The 22,410-nt window shown below is 41.7% G+C and overlaps 1 protein-coding gene across 4 annotated transcripts in view; it reads left to right on the top strand.

Moving 5' to 3' along the window:
* The window catches only part of DOP1A (DOP1 leucine zipper like protein A), a 237,564-nt gene that overhangs the window by 177,567 nt on the left and 37,587 nt on the right, over positions 1 to 22,410 (top strand). For all 4 annotated transcript variants that reach the window (XM_029595531.1, XM_029595532.1, XM_029595530.1 and 1 more), the window contains 5 exons: positions 331 to 386; positions 4,503 to 4,607; positions 7,250 to 7,316; positions 15,607 to 15,751; positions 21,950 to 22,029. In XM_029595531.1, coding sequence (XP_029451391.1) covers positions 331 to 386; positions 4,503 to 4,607; positions 7,250 to 7,316; positions 15,607 to 15,751; positions 21,950 to 22,029 — 453 coding nt within the window. The remainder of the gene's footprint in view (positions 1 to 330; positions 387 to 4,502; positions 4,608 to 7,249; positions 7,317 to 15,606; positions 15,752 to 21,949; positions 22,030 to 22,410) is intronic.

Here is a 22,410-nt window from a genome sequence, read left to right as displayed (position 1 = left end):
TTTAGGGAACTCTGACTTAGTGACTAGCTTTAGAAGTATCCCCCTGTATGCAGGCAGGGGAAGTTGGAAAAATAGGGGAAATATTAGAAGCTGCATGGGTTGGCTCCCCAATGAGAAACAATTTAGGAGGAAGTACGACAGAGGAGTTTTCAAGTCACCATATGTATGAACTTGGAAGTTGCTGGTAAAAGTTTCTAAAGTTACCAAAATGTGTTTTGTATTGAATTGTTTGTAATCTTGCATGAAGCTTTCTTATTTTGGATCCCCGGAAAGACAGAAGGCAGGGATTTGCTTGCTGTTGGAACAACCTATTTAATGTCTGTTTTTCAGAAGCATCTTTCGTTGGAGGTCTGCATGCTGCAGTATTTCTATGCCTACATTCAAAGGTAAGATACAGTGGACAATGGAGGATAGCTGAAAGATGACAGACAAAGGATATTAATATTTTTTAAACAGGACTGGCAATTAACGGACAGTTGGATCAATTTCATCTCACATCCTTTAGTTGTCAGTTGGTAATCAGTGTTAAACCCACAAGCCAGAGAGTATTACTACTTTTAGGAAGCTTATAGAAATATCAGGGGGCGATTTACAGTAAACTGCTTTGTGGCAAGATAGAGGAGTGAAACTAGGCAGCTATAATTAGCCGCTTTTAAAGTGGGCATTCCCAGAAGCTGTTTGGGTCAGGGAGTAAACTACATGCATATACTGAATTTTCAAATATGTGCATGTAGTTTTTCACTGGGTACCTCCAGCCACTGAAATAACTAGTGCATGATACATAGGTACTTTTCTTCCAGTGTAAGTTGTAGCCAGGTTTCAAAGAGAAACCAACCAGCCAGTTTCTCTTTAAAAATTCACTAAAACTTACTCTGTTATAAAGGTACTTGTGTATCTTGCCACTCAGCATCTTGTTGAAAATTACCCCTAATATTTTTAGTCACCTAATGAAACTAGCTGATTCTGTTTAGCTGCTCTGTAGGTGATAAATGTTACTCCAATTGATCTAGCTGGATAAATCCTAAGATCTCTTTGAAACTTGCCCTCATTATTAATGAAGGTTTGAAAAATGAATAAAATAATTCTTTAAACCAGGAGTTCTCAACTCATTGAAGGCAGAAACAGGTCTGGTTTCAGGGTACCCAAGCTATCCAGATTATCCTTTTTTTCTTAGACCATGTGCATTCTCTTGATAAGAGCCCCTGACTTTAAACATTTGTTTGTTTGTTTATTTCTTGCACATATTAAATTGCCTCTCTGAACCACTTGAAGCTATGTACAACATCACAAATCATAAGTCGTCATCATCATACCAAAATTTAAAACTATTAAAAAAAAATCTAACTAAACACATTGGGCCAGATATTCAAAGTGCGTTCAGTGCTACTTAGCCGGATAAGTAGGACTTATGCAGTTAAGTAGTGGCCGCTGAATATGTGCTTATGTTCAGTGGCTACTGCTTAGCCTCCTAAGTCACTTATACAGCTAGAAAGTTAGCCACATAAGTTGTGGGCAGATTGGGGTGGAGCGACTTAGTTAACCGGCTATGGCCTGGATTTATCAAAATGCACTAAATATCGCATGCGATAGGAAAAGGGGTATGTTTTATGGTAATAGGCAGTGTATCGCAATTTGCGCTAATACCTATGCGAAGCACTATCTTACCGCAAATTGCAATAACGTTTTTGCACTTTGCGGTAAGTGCCAGAATTGTTGAGGTGGGGGGGGGGGGGGCATGTTTAGTAGTTTTAAGCTCCTGGAGAGCCAGCAGAGAGAGAGAGACTAACTAGCCATAATGCCCTCATACTAGATAGGTATTTATATCTCTATGGGAGGCCCACCTAGTAACTCGAGGTGAGGTTTAGGTATTAGTGTAGGGGTTAGGGGCCACTGTGACATTCAAAGTGAGACGTACGACCAGAACAATGCTCTCTTGTGAAGATTTGATGACCTTCGGAGTGAGGAAACTCACCCAAAGATGAGATTTGTGCAGTGTTCTCTCAACCTAGCTTAATGGACTCTCTACCTGGGCAACATCAAGCTAGGTTGAGAAAACATTGCACAAATCTCATCTTTGGGTGAGTTTCCTCACTCCCAAGGTCATCAAATCTTCACAAGAGAGCACTGTTCTGGTCGTATGTCTCACTTTGAATGTCAAAATGGCCCCTAACCCCTACACTAATACCTAAACCTTACCTCGAGTTACTAAGTGGGCCTCACATAGAGATATAAATACCTATCTAGTGTGAGGGCATTATGGCTAGTCTCCCTCGCACTCGCTCTTTCGCTCTCTCTCTCCCCCCGGTGGCCTTGATAGCTAGGCTGGCTCTCCAGGAGCTAAAAACACATCGCGCGATAAAGCCCTATCGCACGGCTTTACACAAATGAAAAAGGTGAAGTTAAAATTCACGTTAATGCCGTGCGATACAGCTTCGCAAAACTGTGAGCCCAGCCCACTTGGCCAAAAATCCCGCCCCATATCCTCCCCTTTTTCTCATTTGCATTGCACCAAGCGTTATGGTGCTTTCACACGCGTTAATGGCGTGTTTTGCATGTGAAAACGCCATATAGCACTTTGATAAATGACCCTCTATGTTAGAAGTGCCATAGAGCAGGTCTAACTTAGCCGGTTATAACTTATATGGCTAAGCCCGAATATATATGTGTATATACAGCAACATAGCCATGCTGACAAATATGCCGTGTAACTTATCCAGATAAGTTATATCCGGGCAAGTTACTTAAACAGCCAGCTTTCAATATTGGGCCCATTAAATTTAAATAATAAGTATAATTCAGAAAAAGTAATCTAACATAGGTACATTAAAAAAAAAATAATTCCTCCCCTAATACTGTCTCTCCCCTTACTTTATTAATCTAGTTAGCAGCTAACAATATTATAGAATCTGAAAAGCCAAACAGAACAGCTAAGATTTTATCATCTTTCTACAAAGAAATGTACTAAATCTTTTAACATACGCTATTTCTCAGGAAGCTCATTCCATACGATGGGGGCAAGTACAGAAAATGCCCTTGTTCTTGTTGTTTTGTAATTGAGCTTCTCTCACTTTGGGAATACATAACAGTTCTTCATGTGAGGAACTCTATTCCTGCGACAGAACATATTTTGCTGAACAGCCCTTTAAATACTCCACTACCATGTGCGAGACTGTTGCCAACCGCCACCCAGAAGGAGGAGGAGTCTACTACTAGGATCTCAGCATGTTAAAATGGTACAAAAATCAAGAATAGTAGAACCAGTGTGTTGTGGACCAAATCAACAACCTAGGGTCACCCATCCTGCTTGAAAACACATGCCCAAGTTGCAACAGTGTCGGTCAATTTTGGATCAGTTTCATCATTCTCCTTTAGACACACAAAGGACAATCATAGTAAACAATTATCCTTGACTGTAAGGGACTGCAGATGATGGTAATGATTGACCTAAGGGCCTGATTAACTAAGCTTTTTTCCTATAGACACAGTACAGGAGAAAAACCTTAATAAATTAAGCCTGTAATATGTTTGTGACTAGTTTTTGAGAACTGAACTCCCTTTATCAGATCAGTAGAAAATATTTTTGCACTGACCTGATGGAGTACAGTTTTCAAAAGGTCATCACAAATGTATTATATTGAGCATCACAAATGTATTATATCAGCTTGTAAATCCATGAATCTAATTTTGTCTGCAAGATCAGTGCTTCAGAGATCACAAAGATGGTCTTCATAGGAAACTTCTTTTCTTTCTTTCTGTAAATATTTGCTGTAAATGAGAAGTCCCTGATAATAAAGAGAAGATGATAAAAGTAGTTAGTGAGGGCTCTGAACTCTTTTTTTTTTAAGCTTCTATGTAGAAACAGATCACAGATTTATATATTACCGTATACAGAAGTTAAAAGATAAAAGCTAGCAGATTGGCTACGCCACTGCATTGATCAGATGCTGATTGGTGTTTGATATAATTATTTTACAATTATTCGGTCTACAGTGCTGTAGACCAGTTTAATAAACTCTTGAAACTTTCAGCTTAGTCATTGACCTTGAAGAAATGAATTACTCTGAACCTGGCAGAACTGTGACATCTGAGTATGGTCTTCCACTTCCCTATGTCTTACTTCACTGGCTCTAAATGGAGGCAAATATGTTTCCAATTCAATGTCTTATCTAATGCCTGCTAATTCCTCACTCTCTGTGTTCAGTTCATCTTCAATAATGATGTTGCAGAATATTGACAATTATTTGTCCTCTAATTAGCAGATGCCTTATAACTGACATCCTGTGTCCGATCTGCCCTTGGAGAGGGAAACAGATCCTAGTCCTACTACACAATGGTCACGGTGATGTTTAGGAATATCTCTGGTTGTGTCTCTACAATCTACAACTTCATTATAGACCTGTATTTCTACTTATCTAAGTGGACTAACCTAGCAGTCACACTACTTTGTTTTTCATTGTTGTCTGGGTGGGGTTCATCATTTGTTTTTGGCTGCCTTCTTACAGGATTCCAGTTTCTAACCTGGTTGATAGCTGGGCATCCCTGCTTACCCTCCTGAAAGATTCCATACAGCTTGGTCTTCCAGCACCAGGGCAGTTTATCATACTTGGGTGAGCAGTTCTATGTTTTCATTTAGAATTCAATCAAAGATAAGGCCCTCGGGGAAAGACTAAATTAATTCTTTGCTTCTGTGTTTACTAATGAGGATGTTGGAGAAACTGGTTCTGGAGACCTTTTTCAAGGGTGATGATTCAGATGAACTGAGCCAAATCATGGTGAACCTAGAAGATGTAGTAGGCCAGATTGACAAACTATAGAGTAGGCCAGATTGACAAACTAAAGACTTGGACCAGATGGTATACACCCTAGGGTTCTGAAAAAACTCAAAAATGAAATTTCAAATCTAATAGTAAAAATTTGTAACCTATCATTAAAATCATCCATTGTACCTGAAGACTGGAGAGTGGCCAATATAACCCCAATATTTAAAAAGGGCTCCAGAGGTGATTCAGGGAACTATAGACCGGTGAGCCTGACTTCAGTGCTGGGAAAAATAGAGGAAGTTATTCTAAAGATCAAAATCACAGAGCATATAGAAAATCGTGGTTTGATGGATACAGCCAGCATGGATTTACCCAAGGGAAGTCTTGCCTTACAAATGTGCCACATTTTTTTGAAGGGGCTAATAAACGTGGATAAAGATGAACCGGTAGATATAGTGTATTTGGATTTTCAAAAAGCGTTTGACAAAGTCCCTAATGAGAGGCTTCTAAGAAAACTAAAAATTCATAGCATAGGAGGCAATGTCCTTTTGTGGATTTGCAAACTGGTTAAAAGACAGGAAACAGAGAATAGGATTAAATGGTCAATTTTCTCAGTGGAAAAAATGTAAATAGTGGAATGCCTCAGGGATCTGTACTTTGACCGGAGCTTTTCAATATATTTATAAATGATCTGGAAAGGGATACGATGAGTGAGGTGATCAGATTTGCAGATGATACAAAATTATACAAACGGCGTATGATAAATTATAGGAGGACTTTGCAAGACTGGAAGATTTAGTGTCCAAATGTCAGATGAAATTTAATGTGAATAAGTACAAGGTGATGCATATAGGGAAAAATAATCCATGCTATAGTTACATGATGTTAGGTTCCATATTAGGAGCTACCACACTGGAAAAAGATCTAGGCATCATAGTGGACAATACATTCAAATTGTTTAGCTCACTGTGCTATGGCAGTCAAAAAGCAAATGTTAGGAATTATTAGGAAAGGAATGGTAAATATAACTGAAAATGTCGTAATGCCTCTGTAATGCTCCGTGGGGGTGAGACTGCCCTTGAGTTCTGTGAGCAATTCTGGTCGCCACATCTCAAAAAAGATATAGTTGCACTGGAGAAGGTACAGAGAAGGGCGACCAAAATGATAAAGGAGATGTATCGTCTCCCCTATGAGGAAAGGCTAAAGAGGTTAGGGCTGTTCAGGTTGGAGAAGAGACGGCTGAGGTGGATGTGATAGAGGCCTATAAGATCACGAGAGGGTTAGAACAGGTAAATGTGAATCTGTTATTTACTTTTTCTGATAATAGAAGGACTAGGGGCACTCCATGACATTAGCAAGTAGCTAAAACAAATCGGAGAAGAAGAAACTTCTTTTTCACTCAGCTACAATTAAGCTTTGTAATAGTATTGCCAGAGGATGTGGTTTGGGCAGTTAGTGTAGCTGGGTTTAAAAAAGGTTTGAATAAGTTCCTGGAGGAGAAGTCCACGAACTGCTATTAATCAAGCTGACTTAGGGAATAGCCACTGCTATTACTGGCATTAGTAACATGGGATCTTCTTAGTGTTTGGGTACTTGTAACCTGGATTGGCCACTATTGGAAACAGGATGCTGGCTTGATGGACCGTCTGACCCAGTATGGCAACTTCTTTTGTTCGTATCTAAATTTGTGTTAAGTCTTTCTCCCCATGACTAGAAGCCTGCTAGAGCAGCATAAAACTGTTAAACGTGGAGACTTGGGATAAATGCCATTTTTTTCCCCGACTCTGACATTAAACCATCCTTTTTGACTTTTCTGCAGTCAGTTGTCCCCTGCCCTGTTGTAAAATCATTCAGTATTCACCTCATGACTGCCACTTCTCCTTGTGACTTTTAAATTGTTTTGGGATACAGTTCCATTTCTACAGCACTGGTCAGCATGCAGACTCACGTTTCCGCAGCTGGCTGAAGATTTGGAGCAGCTACTCCTGGCTGAAGTCTGTCAAAAGCAGAGAACCCACTGTGAGATTCAAGGGTTCCCTCCACCGAAATGACTGTATTTTTAGCCTATTCTGAATCTCAAACTTTCCGATTGTTGATAGTCAAGCCTCTGTTGTTTCTGGTATTCTATATCCTTGAAGTGCTGACTACAAGTTAGCATCACTATCATCTGAACCTGAACTGTTTAATGCATGATAGATGATGCCAGCAATCTCTTTAAAAGAAAGATGATTTTTTTTTTTTTTTAAGATACCTTCATATTAATCATTTTTACTATCCGTTAGCTATACATATCTGTTGACCTCCTTCAGAAAATGTACTAAAGCTTTGTGGTACTTGAAATACCGGAGAATTCTGGAAACATAGCTCAAGTTATAGTGATTGTTTAGACCAGGTTTTTTGTTAGAAATCTCTGTCCTATATCTGTTGTATGCTGCAGAATGAGCATATATAATGATGATGATACAGTTTGCTTTTGTATTTTTTTTTAGTGTACTGAATGAGTTTATTTTGAAAAATCCAAATCTGGAGAATAAAAAGGATCAAAGGGATCTTCAGGTAACAGCACATCTTTAAGCTTTGTATACACTTTTTAAACACTTTGAAAGAACTTAATCTCTGCTTACACCTTCAGATACTCTGTTGAAAAAATCAGTCCAGAATCAGCAGGCACAAGGATTTCGTAACATTTCTCCATTGGTAGTAAGAAAATTGCACATGGTTTGAGGTTTTTTTTTCCATGTAGGCAAGCCCACTTTAGTCTAGTCACCCCAAAAGCAGAGATGTCGAGGACGGGACCCTATTTGGGTGAGGAGTTGGTTATTACAACCTTGAGGTAGCATATCAATGTAGCTGACCATTTGTTCTTCTCTTAATTGTGTTTGGGATTTTACAAGCAAGTCTCAAAAGTGATGGAAAAAAGAAAAATGACAGCTCACACTGAAAAAAAGAAAAGAATGTGTAGTGCTTATTAACGGAGAACCTGTGCTAATTAATTATCTTGGCAACATACTATAATTTTTGTAATTATGGTAATAAATTAAAGTGTTCCATCGCAGATTCCCGTATCCTTTATCCCTTTAAGGGACAGTTTTAAAGGTGTTCTCAGTGGGTGAAGGCTCCTTTTAATAATTGCTCCAGGTCTTTTACGGTGAAAAGAAGCAATACGGGGGGGGAGCCATGGCAGGCCTGAGAAAACACATGCGGGGATTTTATTTTGAAGTCCCCACACCTACAGAATTGTGTTGGTTAAAAACTGCCCGCCGGCGCTGGTCATGCTAGATTTTCTAAGGGAAACTCCACTTAGCATTGCAGGGAGACTGTAAATTGATCTTCTCATGTAAAGATTTTCTCCCATTTTATAATTTTGCTTTAATCCTTTTCCCATTGATTTATGGATGGGATAATCCTCTGATTCTTTTTTGTTAAGATGAATGAAGTGTATTAACTTCATTTGGTTGTTATTGTAAATAAGCAGTGTTTGGAAATCTGTTTGAACACAGCTGACCCCAGAGTTCACAAATAGCCACTGGCAAGATGGTTATAAAAGCAACAAGAAGTGTCTATTTTATGTTTAGCAAATGTATAACCCTCGTCCCCCTTTTTTTTCAGGATCAGTTTTAGTTGGGATGAGTTAAATAGCAAATTTATACTCTCAGCCCCTGGTTTCCTACGATGCCACTGCTGGGGGCGAGTTGAAAAAATCTGTCCCTTACCACAGAATGGGCCACTGCCTTGCAAAGACTGTGGGGTAAAAAGTACCAGCAGACGTGGCACTAATGTGGAAAGTTTTCAAATTGCCCCAAAAATAAAGTATCTGGACACAGTGGAAAGGTCAAAAAAGAACTTGTTTCATAATGTAAAATATAATTTACATCAATATGTAAAGATATGCAAATTTATGCTAGTGTGCTAAAGATTTGCTACAGAATCTTCCCTGAGTTACTGCAGGCAGTGGGATGGACCTATGTTTATCCTGAAATGTATGCAGGATTAGAAATAAAAATGAAGAGTTAGAATAGTTCTGGATTAAAGTTTCATGCGTTGGTGTCATTGATGCTAGGGTCCAGCCATGGTTCAAATTAAGCATTTTAAAGACTTATTTACTGGCTGTTTACATGAATGTGTTTTCCTATTGTCCTAATCAGCCACAGAGATCCTTACAAGGCCCTCAGCTTGCTACTCCTTCTCGAGAGCGTGTCTTCTATTGCCTTTGGAAGCCCAGAATTCCCGTAATTACTGGGGTTTCTGCAAATTAGTGAAGAACCTGGTTATTTAGTAGGATCTTCAGTTCATCTTGGCTATGCTGGTTGTTTATAGCCATCCCTAATCTTAGTATTTAGGGAGGGTAATTTTATGATTGCCCTGATTTTTAAAGCAAAAAGATGCGTGTAAGTCACCTTTGAAAATTGGCAGGTGTGCACATACTTGTGTGTGATTATAGGCATGAAGATTTACAACTGCTTTCTAGCAGGTGTAAATGTCCATGCAAATATTTACCCACCATCCTTTAAAAAATCAAAAATCATACATAAATGATTTCTCCATGGAAGAGCACAAACAGCCTCAGAGAGTAGATGACGTCGTTCAACAGATCTGAGCCGGGTTGTTTTTCTCGCAAAGCACAACATGTTCTAATTTGCTCTCTGAGCAGGAGCTAGCATCCGTGCTAGCATCCCTGCATTTGAGTCTCCTCAGTCTATTTCATCTGCTTCAGCAAATGGTCAGAAATTGCCTCTCACAGCATCACTGCAAAAACTCAAAGGCGTGGATTTTAAAAGCCCTGCGCGCATAAATCCTTCTGGATTTACGCGCGCAGAGCACTCACGCGCTGGCGCACCTATTTTGCATAGGCCGCCGGCGCGCGTAAGTCCCGGGGCTTTCTAAAAGGGGCGTGTCGGGGCGTGGCCGGAGCGATGCAGCGTTTTTGGGGGCGGCGACGCAGGCGTGGGTTTCGGCCCGGGGGTGTTCCGGGGGCGTGGCCGCAGCCTCCGGACCAGCCCCCGGGACCGGAACATGGAGCGGGGCTGCCGGCCAGCGCGCGCAAAGTTACGCCTGCTGAAAGCAGGCGTAACTTTGCCGACAAAGGTGGGGGGGGGGTTTAGATAGGGCCGGGGGGGGGGTTAGGTAGGGGAAGGGAGGGGAAGGTGGGGGGAGAATTGTCAAAACACTTCCAATTGTGATCTTCCTGGTTTGAGCTTCTGTATTCATAGTTTTGTATGTGGTCATTGTAGATAGGGCTTAGCCTGTTGTCATAGATATGTCATTCATGAGTTGCTGGTGTTTGGCAGTGAGCATCTCTCATTGATTAGCAAGTTCATAGACACCTATTTAATTGGTATCTTGTGAGCAAGCCTTTCAGATACCTAACTGGATATTGTGATTGGGTTCTAACTAATCATGTAATCAGGGGAGCACCTCTGCTGTTATTAGCAACTCTTAGTCAATTGGCTAGAGTTCATTTTGAAGTGTGATTGGATGGCAGGACATCTTAGTTCAGTGTCGACCCTATTTGGTCATCATGGCTTCTTAAGAAAAAGTCAGTAGTACTTTCCATAGCTCTGCATTTGTCATTCATCGTCTTGTGATATGCTGAGCTCTTAGAACTGTCTGGTACAAGACCGGTTTGCGAGCAGTTCATTCTGATGACTCACATCCTACTCTGATACTGTGGCATAACATTCATAAGCAGTTGAATTCAAATTTATACTGCTCATGTAGTTTCCCCCTCCCCCCCTCCCCCCCCCACCAGACTCTCTTTCACTCTAACTGTGGTTTTATAACGTCTGTGCAAAATTCAAAGCCAGAGAAATAGTTGTTCTCACAGGACAAGCAGGATGGTAGTCCTCACATATGGGTGACGTCATCAGGCAGTCTCCCTTTAGTCTCTTTTTTTTTTCTGCGCTGCAGTTTGCCTCATGTTTAGGAGCTCTGAGATTTTTCTCACAACTTTTCCTCACGGAAATACTTGAAGTTTTACTTCACAAATAATGTCCCTTCACAGGTCTCCCTTCACATACATTTCATCAATGCTCAGTGAGTACTATGCCCTGTTCTCCAGTTAGTTCCTGTCACCTCACTATCAGTTTCCCCGGGCTACCAACCAAATTGCGGTCCCTTTTCTCCCTATGTCTATCTCCCTCGGTCCACCCCACGACTGGTGGGAGATCCTTGTTACGATCTCCCACCAGGTCCATTGGGGCTAGAGGGATTGGGACATCCATGGTTCCTGTTGCGGTCACCATCGATGCCACCAGGGCCTCCGTCCGTGCCTTCGTCCATGGCTTTGATGCCGTCAATACTATCGAAGCTGCCCATCGACACCTCCATCGATGCCTCGACTAAAGAAAATGCTCCATTCTTCGGGTTCTCAACCAGAGCCCCATGCAATCCTTGGGCGAGAAACAATGCCAGGAGTAGTAGAGGCATAAAGACTGTCCACCAATGCCATCCGAGACAGTGAGGGCATCTTCCTCGGTGCTGGAGAATGACCAGGCCGAGCACTGTGGGAATCGTCACCAACGCCATCCATGGCACTGATGGCATCTTCATCGGTGCTTGAGAATGACCGGGCTGAGCACCAAAGTAAACATCGTTACTGCCACGGTAACAGTCTGTTGCTGACGCCATTCTGGACATTGGTGGCAGCTTCCTCAGTGCTGGTGAATGACCGGGCTGAGCACAGAGGGAAACATCATCGCCGGCACTGATTACACACCGGCATCAATGTCCATTGAGCCAGTTGTGAAGCGGGCCTGGGTACAAGAGTCTCCATGCTCCTCTGCACCCGAGGCACCGAGGGTTTCCCCACAGACACCGGTGCCGGGTACTGAACCACCACAGATTCATGTGGAACTGCCAGTAATGCCTAGCCTGTCTCACCCTGTTGCTGCGCTACCTATACCAGCTTCCAGGGAGGAGCTGGACATCCTCATCCGTCAGGCTGTCCTCGATGCCTTTTGGAATCTACTAACACTGGAGCCATCGATATTTGCACCATTGTGGCACCACCTCGATGTGGCACCTACCAATGACAGCCTAAGTCAACGACGCCGACTCGTCCTTCTGAGTCTCCACGGATCCCTATACCTATCATGGGATCCTCGATCGGCAATGGGCACTCTAATCCCACTTCGGCACCAATCCCATCGAGACCTAAGTAAAGGACGTGTCTGAAACCATCCCTTTCGACCTGGTCACTAAAAAGGACCAGAAGTTTTCGGGAGGGTCTAGGTCGTAACTTCTTCCAAGAAGTATATTGGTGTCACATATTGCTATTTACCAGCTATATTTGACACAACACCAAGGGAACCTCTCTGCCATCCACATGAAATTCAAGCAACATGTGATTGCTTCGAAACGTCCTCCCTTTGCCAGCAACAGGACTCTGTGCTAGATGGTGAACCTGGCTTACGTATCCTGATTTACGGCCCAAAGTCCAAGATAAACTAGCTGATCTGCCATGCACCGCAGATAATCTCTTCATGCACAAGGTCCAGCAGACAGTGGCTTAATTGCAAGACCACTGTGAGATCCTACGATAGCTCTCTACGTTTCTTGCACAGCAAAGAGGGGATGCTAGAAGGGACCTTTTACCACTCATGCTCCTGCGTGAGACCAACTGATATCCAGATCACACCAGCTCCGCCAGTCGGGCAGGCTCCTGGATTTTTCAACCTTGCCAGAGAACAGAACGGTCCATCCCACGGAGAACCAGGGCTCAGGATACCGTTCTCCGGAAGCAACAAGGCAGAAGATTTTAATCCTGCTATTTCCTATACAAAGAAAACAGGCGACCTTCGCCCATCCTGGACCTCAGAAATCTCAACAAATTTCTTCAGAAAGAAAAGTTCAAAATAGTGTCTCTCTGCACCATGCTTTCCTTACTACCACAAGGGGGTTGCCTCTATTCTCTGGATTTTCTATACGCTTCATAGTGAGTCAACACCATTTTCAATACCAAGTTCTGCCATTTGAACTAGCTTCGATAACTTGTGTATTTCACCAAATGCCTAGCAGTGACTGCCGCTCATCTACAAAGAACAACAACATTCACATGTTTCCTTACCTGGACGACTGCCCAATAAGGAGTCAGTCCAAACAAGGAGCTCTAAATTCTCTAAGACTCACTATAAATCTACTACATTTGGCTAGGAATTCTGATCAACTACCATAAATCCCATATGGAGCAGATCTGTGCACTACAGTCGCAACGGCCTTCCTGCCCAACAACCACACAGACATCCTATCAAATTGTCCACATCTCTGTGCACATGCAACATAACCTCAGCCTATCAATTCTTCCATTGCTGGGCCACATGGTTTCCATGATCCAAGTCACTCCTATGGTCAGACTAGCCATGAGAAAAACTCAGTGGATTTTAAGATTTCAGTGGCTCTAAGCCATTCAACTGCTTTTGTCCCTGATCCATATCACCGGTCCAATAACCAAATCCTCAGATGATCTTGGCCACGGTCACATCCAACTTGGGTTGGAGAGCTCGTATCAACACCCTCCAAACCCAAAATGCATCAACGCCGCTTCATGAAGTCTCAGTTCAACTTCCTGGTGCTTCGAGCCATGTGTTATGCCCTTTGTCTTCAAACACTGCCTCTCACACAAAACTTTGTGGATACAGACAGACAACATAGTGGCAATGTGGTACTCGAACAAACAGGGAAACACAGGCTTCTATCTGCTCTGCCAGGAAACTGCGCAGTTCTTGGCCTGGGCCCTTGCACAATCCATGCATCTCCGGGCCACTTATCTAACAGGCATACTGATCATACTAACAGACCATCTCAATCGATGTCTCCATCCCCACAAGTGGTCTCTGAATCCATGTGTAGCGAGTAAAATCTTCTAGCACTAAGGTCAACCAACTATCGACCTTTTGCGTCCGAATCGAACCACAGAGTGGACAGATTCTGCTCCCTACACAGGCTTCAAAATGTGTTGGCCATGGACACCTTTGCTCGCCCCTGCAACAAAGGCCTCCTTTGTTGCAGGGGCGACTCTTCCGATACTGCTCATAGCTAAAACTCTCGTGAACCTACAGCAAGACAGGTTTTCAATGATTCTCATAACCCCATACTGGCCTTGACAAGTATGCTTCCCCATACTTCTCTACCTATCACTCCAGGAACCAATTCGCCTGCCCACAGGTCAACCTCATAACCCAGATTCACTGATATTCTCAGGTACTTGTAGCTTCACGAAAACCTACCACACGTAAATCTTACCATTCAAAATAGGCAAGATTTACCTAATGACGTGCACAAGAAGGTATTGGCCCCTTTTTCCTGCCCCACTCCATCTCTATTAGGCTATCTAGGATACCTTTCGAATTCTGGTCCCCAGATATCCTCCGTACGGGTACACCTCAGTTCCATCTCAGCGTACCACCAGAGAGTAGGGGATGCCCTGTTAACGGCTCAACCCCTTATGAGTCAGCTTATCATGGGTTTTCTATGACTTAAGCCTCCTCTACGATCACCGGTTATGGAATGGGACCTAAATGTAGTGCTTACAAGGCTCATGCTTTCCCAGTTCGAGCCTTTGCGTTCCTATAACGTTAAAATTCTAACATGGAAAATTATTTTCCTCGTAGCCATCACTTCTGTTAAAAGGATCAGTGAGTTACAAGCTCTTGTTGCATACTCACCTGACACTAGGTTCCTCCGTGACCAAGTGGTCCTCCGTACTCACCCTAAATTTCTTCTTAAAGTGGACACAGCCTCTCGCCTTGCTCGGTCTATAGCCTGTCCACTCTTTCCCAAAGCCTCGCTCTCACCGGGGCGAGAGGGTTTTGCACACCTTGGATTGTAAGCGTGCACTTGCATTCTATCCAGACCGCACTGCATTGGAAATCCACCCAACTCTTTGCTTCTTTGACAAAGACAAGCTGCAAGTTCCAGTGGGCAAACAAACTCTCTTCAACTGGCTAGCGGATTATATCGAATTCTGCTATGAGGAAGCAGGCCTTCCTCTCCAGGGGTGAGTGCAGGTACAGTTTGTAAGGGCCATGGCAACATCAGTAGCACACTATCATTCAGTACCAATTGCCGACATCTGCTAGGCTGCGACATGGAGCTCTCTTCACACATTCGCAGCCCTCTACCTCTTAGATAAGGAAATCCGTCAAGACTCTGCCTTTGGCCAATCTGTCTTGATAAACTTTGTTCCAGTATAATCCCCAATTCCTTCCACGATCACCTGCTGTGATTTCAGGCTGCCTCATCATTGCCAATAGCACCCCAATTATTGTGCCTGCTGCACGAGTTGTCTGCTATTGGCCTGTTGTAATATGAGTCAACCTTAGCTTGTGAATCACCCATATGTAAGGACTATCATCCTGCTTGTCGTGGGAGAAAGCAGAGTTGCTTACCTGTTACAGGTGTTCTCCCAGGACAGCAGGATGTGGTCCTCACGAAACCCGCCCGCCACCCCGCGGAGTTGGTTCCACTTACGTTTATTATTTTATTTTTTCGCTTGCGCTTTTTGCTACAAACGAGACTGAAGGGAGACCCCTGTGGTCATAGGGAACATGGCATGCTCAGTGCGCCAGTCAAAGTTTCTAGAAATTTTGACAAAAGTGTTCCGTAATAGGGCTCCGCCTGATGACATCACCCATATGTGAGGACTACATCCTGTTGTCCTGGGAGAACACCTGTTACAGGTAAGCAACTCTGCTTTACCAGCTAAAAAATAACAAAGAAAATAAACTGACTTTTGTGTGTTAAATTCTGTATGAAAAGTGGCTAAAATATATGACCGACTGCTACTGACCATTAATAAGCTCATGAAATGAAACTAAGGTGCTCTTGCTTTTGTTTGTGTGTGCTGTAGGATGTAACTCATAAAATTGTGGATGCCATTGGAGCCGTTGCTGGTTCATCATTAGAACAAACAACGTGGCTGAGACGAAACCTAGAGGTTAAGCCTTCTCCCAAGATAATGGTGGATGGAACTACCATGGAATCAGACGTCGAAGGTATCCTCAGTACTATGAATTGTATGATGGCTAACTAGTATGCTCCACCCTCGCCCCCACCCCATGGGTTAAAAATAGAGTTTAACTTTATTTCCTTTTATCATGGGGAGGATAATTTTCAAACAGCTCATGGATTTCTGCAACACATGTCAGCTTTGAAAATTCGCTGGTTAGCCAAGTACTCATGTACATATATGCACAGTAAGTTACTCCTGCTCTCAAGTAGTATTGACTTTCTGCATGTACATTTACATGCAAATAAATGTTTCACTGCCCACCTGGAGTACTTCTTCATAATGTGGCTACAAGGAGATGTGAAATGGGCTTTTGCATCTACTTTTATATGATAGAGGTGTTTAAAATCATGAGAGGTCTAGAACAGGTAGATGTGAATCGGTTATTTATTCTTTCAGATAATAGAAAGACTAGGGGGCACTCCATGAAGTTAGCATGTAGCACATTTAAAACTAATTGGAGAAAATTATTTTTTACTCAACGCACAATTAAACTCTGGAATTTGTTACCAGAAGATGTGGTTAGTGCAGTTAGTGTAGCTGTGTTTAAAAAAAGATTTGATAAGTTCTTGGAGGAGAAGTCCAAGAACATTGCTATTAATTAAGTTGACTTAGAAAATAGCCACTGCTATTACCAGCAACGGTAACATGGAATAGACTTAATTTTTGGGTACTTGCCAGGTTCTTATGGCCTGGATTGGCCACCGTTGGAAACAGGATGCTGGGCTTGATGGACCCTTGGTCTGACCCAGTATGGCATGTTCTTATGTTCTTAACCGCCTGAGCACACCGTTTAGCCGATAAAATTAAGCGTCTGTTGTCGGACCTGCTGACAGCTGCAGCTTCCACTAATAAGGAGGCGCTAGGGATGCAGTAGTGTCCCTAGCGCCTCCTTATTAGCATGCAGCCTAATTTGAATAGAGAATCGCACGCCCAGGCGAGGTGCCTGGTCGCGCGTCGGGAGAGCTGGTGCTCAACTCTGATGCCGGCTCTCCTGCACGTTTTATTGACTCGGCCTGCTTGAAAACCAAGCCCTATGATGGTAATTTTCAAACACTTTTCTGGGGATAAAACACTGTTTTACTGGTGGAAATGAGGTTTTATAAAATTGCCCCCTGATATGCAGGCGAACTTGCACATATGTCCTGGTCTCAAATAAGCTTTAGCTAGACCATGCAAGTCATTCCCAGGAGCAGGATTTGTAACTTCTGCATGTATTTACCACATAAGTGAGGCATGATGTAAATTTTTTTTTTTTAACTTCTATTATGCAGTCCAAGAGCTCATTATCCACAATGTCCTTGACACTCTTTTATAAGTAAACAGTACATCTCCTTCTCTGTTAATTCAAAATGTCACTTTGAATAGAGTAATAACTGTAAGTCGTAGCAGAAATGTAAGTGCTTATTTAGCCAGGTCTGTCTGGCAGGCTGAGCAGGGGGACCCAGAAGGCCGGAGGTTCCATGCAAAAGCCACACCAGTAGTACTGTTAGCTGTTTAGGTTTTTAAACAGCCTTGTAGTTAGATCTGGGAAGGAGATCTAAAAAAAAAAATCCTCAAATATGAAGTTGCAGACCTACTGCTAATCTGTAACTTATCATTCAAATCTGCCTCTATACATGAGGACTGGAGTGTGGCAAATGTAACACCAGTTTTCAAAAAGGACTCCAGGGGTGACCTGAGCAACTACAGATCAATAAGCCTGACATCTATGCCTCGTAAAATGATAGAAGCCATAATTAAGAACAAAATTACTGTTCATATGGTTAAACATGGCTTCATGGGGAAGAGCCAGCATGGATTTAGCAAAGGGGAAGTCATGACTTACTTACCTAATAGAATGTTTTGAAGGAGTGTGAGTTAGTTAATATAGTGTTTGGATTTTGAGAAGGTATTTAATAAAGTCCATCATGAGAGACTCCTCAGAAAACTAATAGGAAATGTCTTACTTTGTACTGGTAACTGGTTAAAAGAGGAATAAATGGTCAGTTTTCTTAGTGGCGAAAGATGAATAATGGAGTGTCCCAGGACTCTATACTGTTCAACTTATTCATTAAGGAGTGAATTTTCAAAGGAGTTGCATATGTAAAAGTAGCAATTTTCATGTACAAACATGAATAAAATATAAATAAATAAATAAAAGTAGCAATTTTCAAAAGCCCATTTACGTGCATAAAATCTTTTGGAAATTACCCCCTAATTATCTAGGAAAGGGAGCGATAAGTGAAGTGATCAAATTTGCAGATAAAACAAAAATATTGAAAGTAGTTAAAACACAGGCAGACTGTAAGAAACTGGAGAAAGATCTTGAGAGTGGTGAACTGGGCATCTAAATGGTAAGTTCAAAGTGATGCTCATAGGGAAAAATAACTCATTTTAGATTTTATTCTATTTCTATTCTACTTTAGGCTTATACTGTTCTTGTAATTCACCTTGGATTGTTATTTGTGATGAGTGTGAACAATAAATGTCAATAAATGCTCTCCAAAATGGAGTCTCAAAGCAGTTTACATAAGAAGACATCAGTATAGCATAATACATTCAAATTAATATAATATATCAAAATAATAATACAAATACAATAATAAAAGAAATACAAATAATACTAATTCAAAATTCCTAATAACAACCTACCATATCCCCTACTCTAGCTAGGAGTGAAAGGCTGTATCATATAGTCGAAAGGTAACACTCTCCAAACATTAATTCATAATTTATTTTATTTATTTATTTATTTAAAGGCTTTTATATACCGATGTTCATGTACTGGTACATATCACGTCGGTTTACATAGAACCAAAGTTGGAAATTACATCGAACAAGAGGTTACTAATAACAGGGCAAATAACAGGGCTAACTTGCAAGAGATTATAGAAAAGGTGAGAACGATTTAAAATTATTATTACAAAAAACACACAGTAAATAACAGTCAAGCTTGGATTAACGAAAGCCTTCTTAAGCCAGGGTGCATATTTTAGTCCAATTAACTGGCGAAATTATGGTTACGGCATCATATATCTGGCATGGAGTAAGAAAAGCGTGAATCGGAGACCTTTAAGTGAATGCCTTTGTGAAAAGCCAAGTTTTGAGCTTCTTTTTGAACGTTCGACAACAAGTTTCTAGACGAAGGTCCGTGGGGAGAGTATTCCAGTGAGAGTGGCTGGCAGTCGAGAATGCTCGTTTCTTGAGCAGTGACTTGGTTGGAGGTACATATAATGTGCCTAAGTAGCTGGTTCTGATAGGTCTCAGTGAAGCGTGAGGACGAAGTGGGTCACTTAGATCTAGCGAAGTTTGGGAATGAATGGCCTTGTGGGTTATGGTTAGTACTTTGAAAATGATTCTAGATTTAATAGGGAGCCAGTGTAGGTTTTTTAAAATAGGTGTGATGTGATCTAGTCTACTAGAGTTGATTAGAATCCTGGCTGCTGAGTTCTGCAACATTTGTAGTGGTTTGGTGGCGATAGCTGGGAGGCCAATCAGCAGCGAGTTGCAATAATCAATTTTTGAAAATAGAATTGTTTGGAGGACTGTTCTAAAGTCCTGAAAATGGAGGAGAGGTTTCAGCCTTTTCAATATGTGTAGTTTGTGAAAGCATTCCTTCGTTGTGTTTTTGACAAATTGTTTGAGACAAATTGTTTGAGATAATATAAAAATATCTACAGTACATAGTGCTGGGTTCCATATAATGAGTAACCACCCAGGAAAAGAATCTTGGAGTCATTGTAGACAATACATTGAAATCCTCAACTCACTGTGCAGTCACTGAGTACCACAGGGTGTTTAACATATTCATAAATGATCTAAAAAAGGGAACAGTAAGTGAGGCAATCAAATTTTCAGATGACACAAAATTATGCAGTTGTTAAAACAGCAGCAGATTGTGAGGAACTGCAGAAGCACATTAAGACAGGGAAACTGGGTATCTGAACGTTAGCTGAAATTTAATGTGGGAAAGTACAAAGTGATGCACATAGGGAAAAGTAATCCCAACTACGAGTACTCAATGCTGGGTTCTGTATTGTGAGTCACCACCCAGAAAAAGGACCTTGGAGTCCTTTTGAACAATACATGGAAATCCTCTGCTCAGCATGCAGCACTGGTCAAAAAAAAATAAAAGTTAGGAATGATCCAGGAAGGAATGGAGAATAAAACAAAAAGTATCATATCAACTCTGTTATCAGTGCATGGTGCCACCATACTTTGCGTATGGTGTGCAGCTCTGGTCACCCCATCTAAAAAAAAAAAAAACACAGTGGAACTAGAAAAGGTGCAAAGGAGGGCAACACAAATGATAAAGGAAATGGAACGGCTACCCTGTGAGAGGCTTCACAGGTTAGGCCTCTTCAGCTTGGAAAAGACTACCGAGAAGAGGAGATGATAGAAGTTTATAAAATCATAAGAGGGGTGGAATGGATAAATAAAGGATGGTTATTTCCTCTTTCAAATAATGAAACAAAGGGACACTCCATGAAACTAACAACCAGCAGATTTAGAAAGTAGTTTTTTACCCAGTGCACTATCAAGCTGTGGAATCTGTAGCCAGGATGTGGTCAATTCAACTAACATAGGGAAATTTAAAAGAGGTCTGGACAAGTTCCTGTCAGAAAAATCCATAACATATTATTATTTAGGAGCTTGTAGCTATGTAGTTATGAACTGGATATAAGAAAATGAGGGTGATTTGATATCTGTATTGGGACCTGTACTTTTCAATATATTTAGAAATGATCTGGAAAGAAATAAGACAAGTGAGGTAATCAAATTTGCAGATGACAAATTGTTCAGAGTAGTTAAATCACAAGCGGAGTGTGATAAATTGCAGGAAGACCTTCTGAGACTGGAAAATTGGGCATCCAAATGGCAGATGAAATTTAATGTGGATAAGTGCAAGGTGATGCATATTTTCAGTTAATACATAATTAACCTGGGAATTTCTTGCAAAACAAATGTGGTCGTTTAGTAGCATAGTTGAGTTTAAAAACGACATGGACAAGTTTCTAAAGAAGAGGTCCATTTAAAATTATTAGCCAGGTAGATGTAGGGATCACAACAGGGAATGGATCTCCCCTTTTGGATCTGCTGGGTACTTCCAAGAGACCTGAATTGGCCAGGCAGGATGTTGGGCTTCATGGACCATTGGTCTGACCCAGCACAGCTCATCTTATGTTATATTAAAACCCTCCCCCACACCCCTGAACACATGGTTACTCTCTCTCTCTGAATAGAAGTACATCGGGCGCCGCTGCACTGATCATTATCAGAACATCATGCAGGCAACACAAGTATACAGATAAACCACAAGTACGGCATAGACTTCTAAAGGAAGACACTAGAGGATAAGATCTTTAAAATAATAGGGGTCATAGGCCTGATAATAGATGCAGGTCTTTTTATTCCTAAAAGTGTAAAATGAGTCCTGTGGGGGGGGAAAAAAACAAGCAAAGTTGATATTTTGTGCAGTGTGGCTAGTGTTTTGCTGCTTTCAGCATTCTCTTTGAAATTTCATGATCATATTTCCACTGGGCGTGATGTGCACACACATGCGATGCAAGGAATTCTGTTTTACAAGGGCCCAATCAATGGGCCCAGTGATAGTGTTTCCACTGGCATGCAAGAGCTCTGGTTTTGATTCCTGAGGTGCTGGGGGATGCATGGTGAAGGGAGGGAGCCCCAGCTATCACTCAACAGTGGCCCCCCACTATGGGTGGATTTCAAGGTGCATGTGTGCTAGATTCAGAAATGAAACACTGGCTGCAGCCCCCTACTTGAAGAATCTGACCCTGATGTCTGGGTTATAAGTGATGGTAGCTGGCAGGGGCGGGGCTTGGAGGGAAAAGGGGGGAAAACCCCATGTAGCTTCCATTGAGAGCTCATGGCTAGGACTATCACAAAGGGGGGTGGGCAAGACATCCAATCGCCCAGGGCGTGAGGTGCCTTGCCACCTTCTGAGTTACTGTCTGATCCCGAAAGATAAAGGGAGCCACCTAATGCAGACATTGGCCAGGGCTCTTTTTCTACAGTAACTGCCCTGCTAATGGCCCGATAACCTCAGAAGGGGCCAGTACCAAGTAAGCAAGAGGGAGCTGCAAGAACAAACAACAAAATGTATAAAATTTGATCTGTATATATCTCAACTTTTTGTCTGTCTTCTTTTTGTTATTTGGATTTTTTTTTTCAACTTTAGACATGTTATCTCCAGCTGTGGAAACATCAAACATTACACCCTCTGTTTATAGCGTCCATGCGCTTACGTTATTATCTGAGGTAAGTGGTTTCTCCACTGTGCAGCAATGTTAATATTTACTCCGTTTTTTTAAGCGTGTGATTTTTTTTTTTTTTTTTAAACATACTCCTGTTCTAGTGGAATTAGCTAATTAGCTATTCTTCCTGCTTCTGAGCCTTCAATTACAGAAGCACTCTTTTAAAAAGCTCTTCCTTATTTTTGCTAAATTCCTTTGCAGATCCATTTGAAAATCTTATGCAGTAGTAGTTATTATAGGAAACTATACGGTGTGCCCCCTATGTATAATACACATGCTTATAAAACTGTGGATAGGAGAAAAATATGCTCAGGGATCTTACTAGACATAGGATCCTGAGAGCAATCTCCTGTCCTAATTCCCATCCAAAGAGGCCCTCCAGCCG

This window comes from Rhinatrema bivittatum, chromosome 3 (assembly GCF_901001135.1).
Source record: "Rhinatrema bivittatum chromosome 3, aRhiBiv1.1, whole genome shotgun sequence".
NCBI lineage: Eukaryota > Metazoa > Chordata > Amphibia > Gymnophiona > Rhinatrematidae > Rhinatrema > Rhinatrema bivittatum.
Note: the sequence above shows the minus strand (reverse complement) of the source record. Positions and strands in the feature narration are given on the sequence as shown.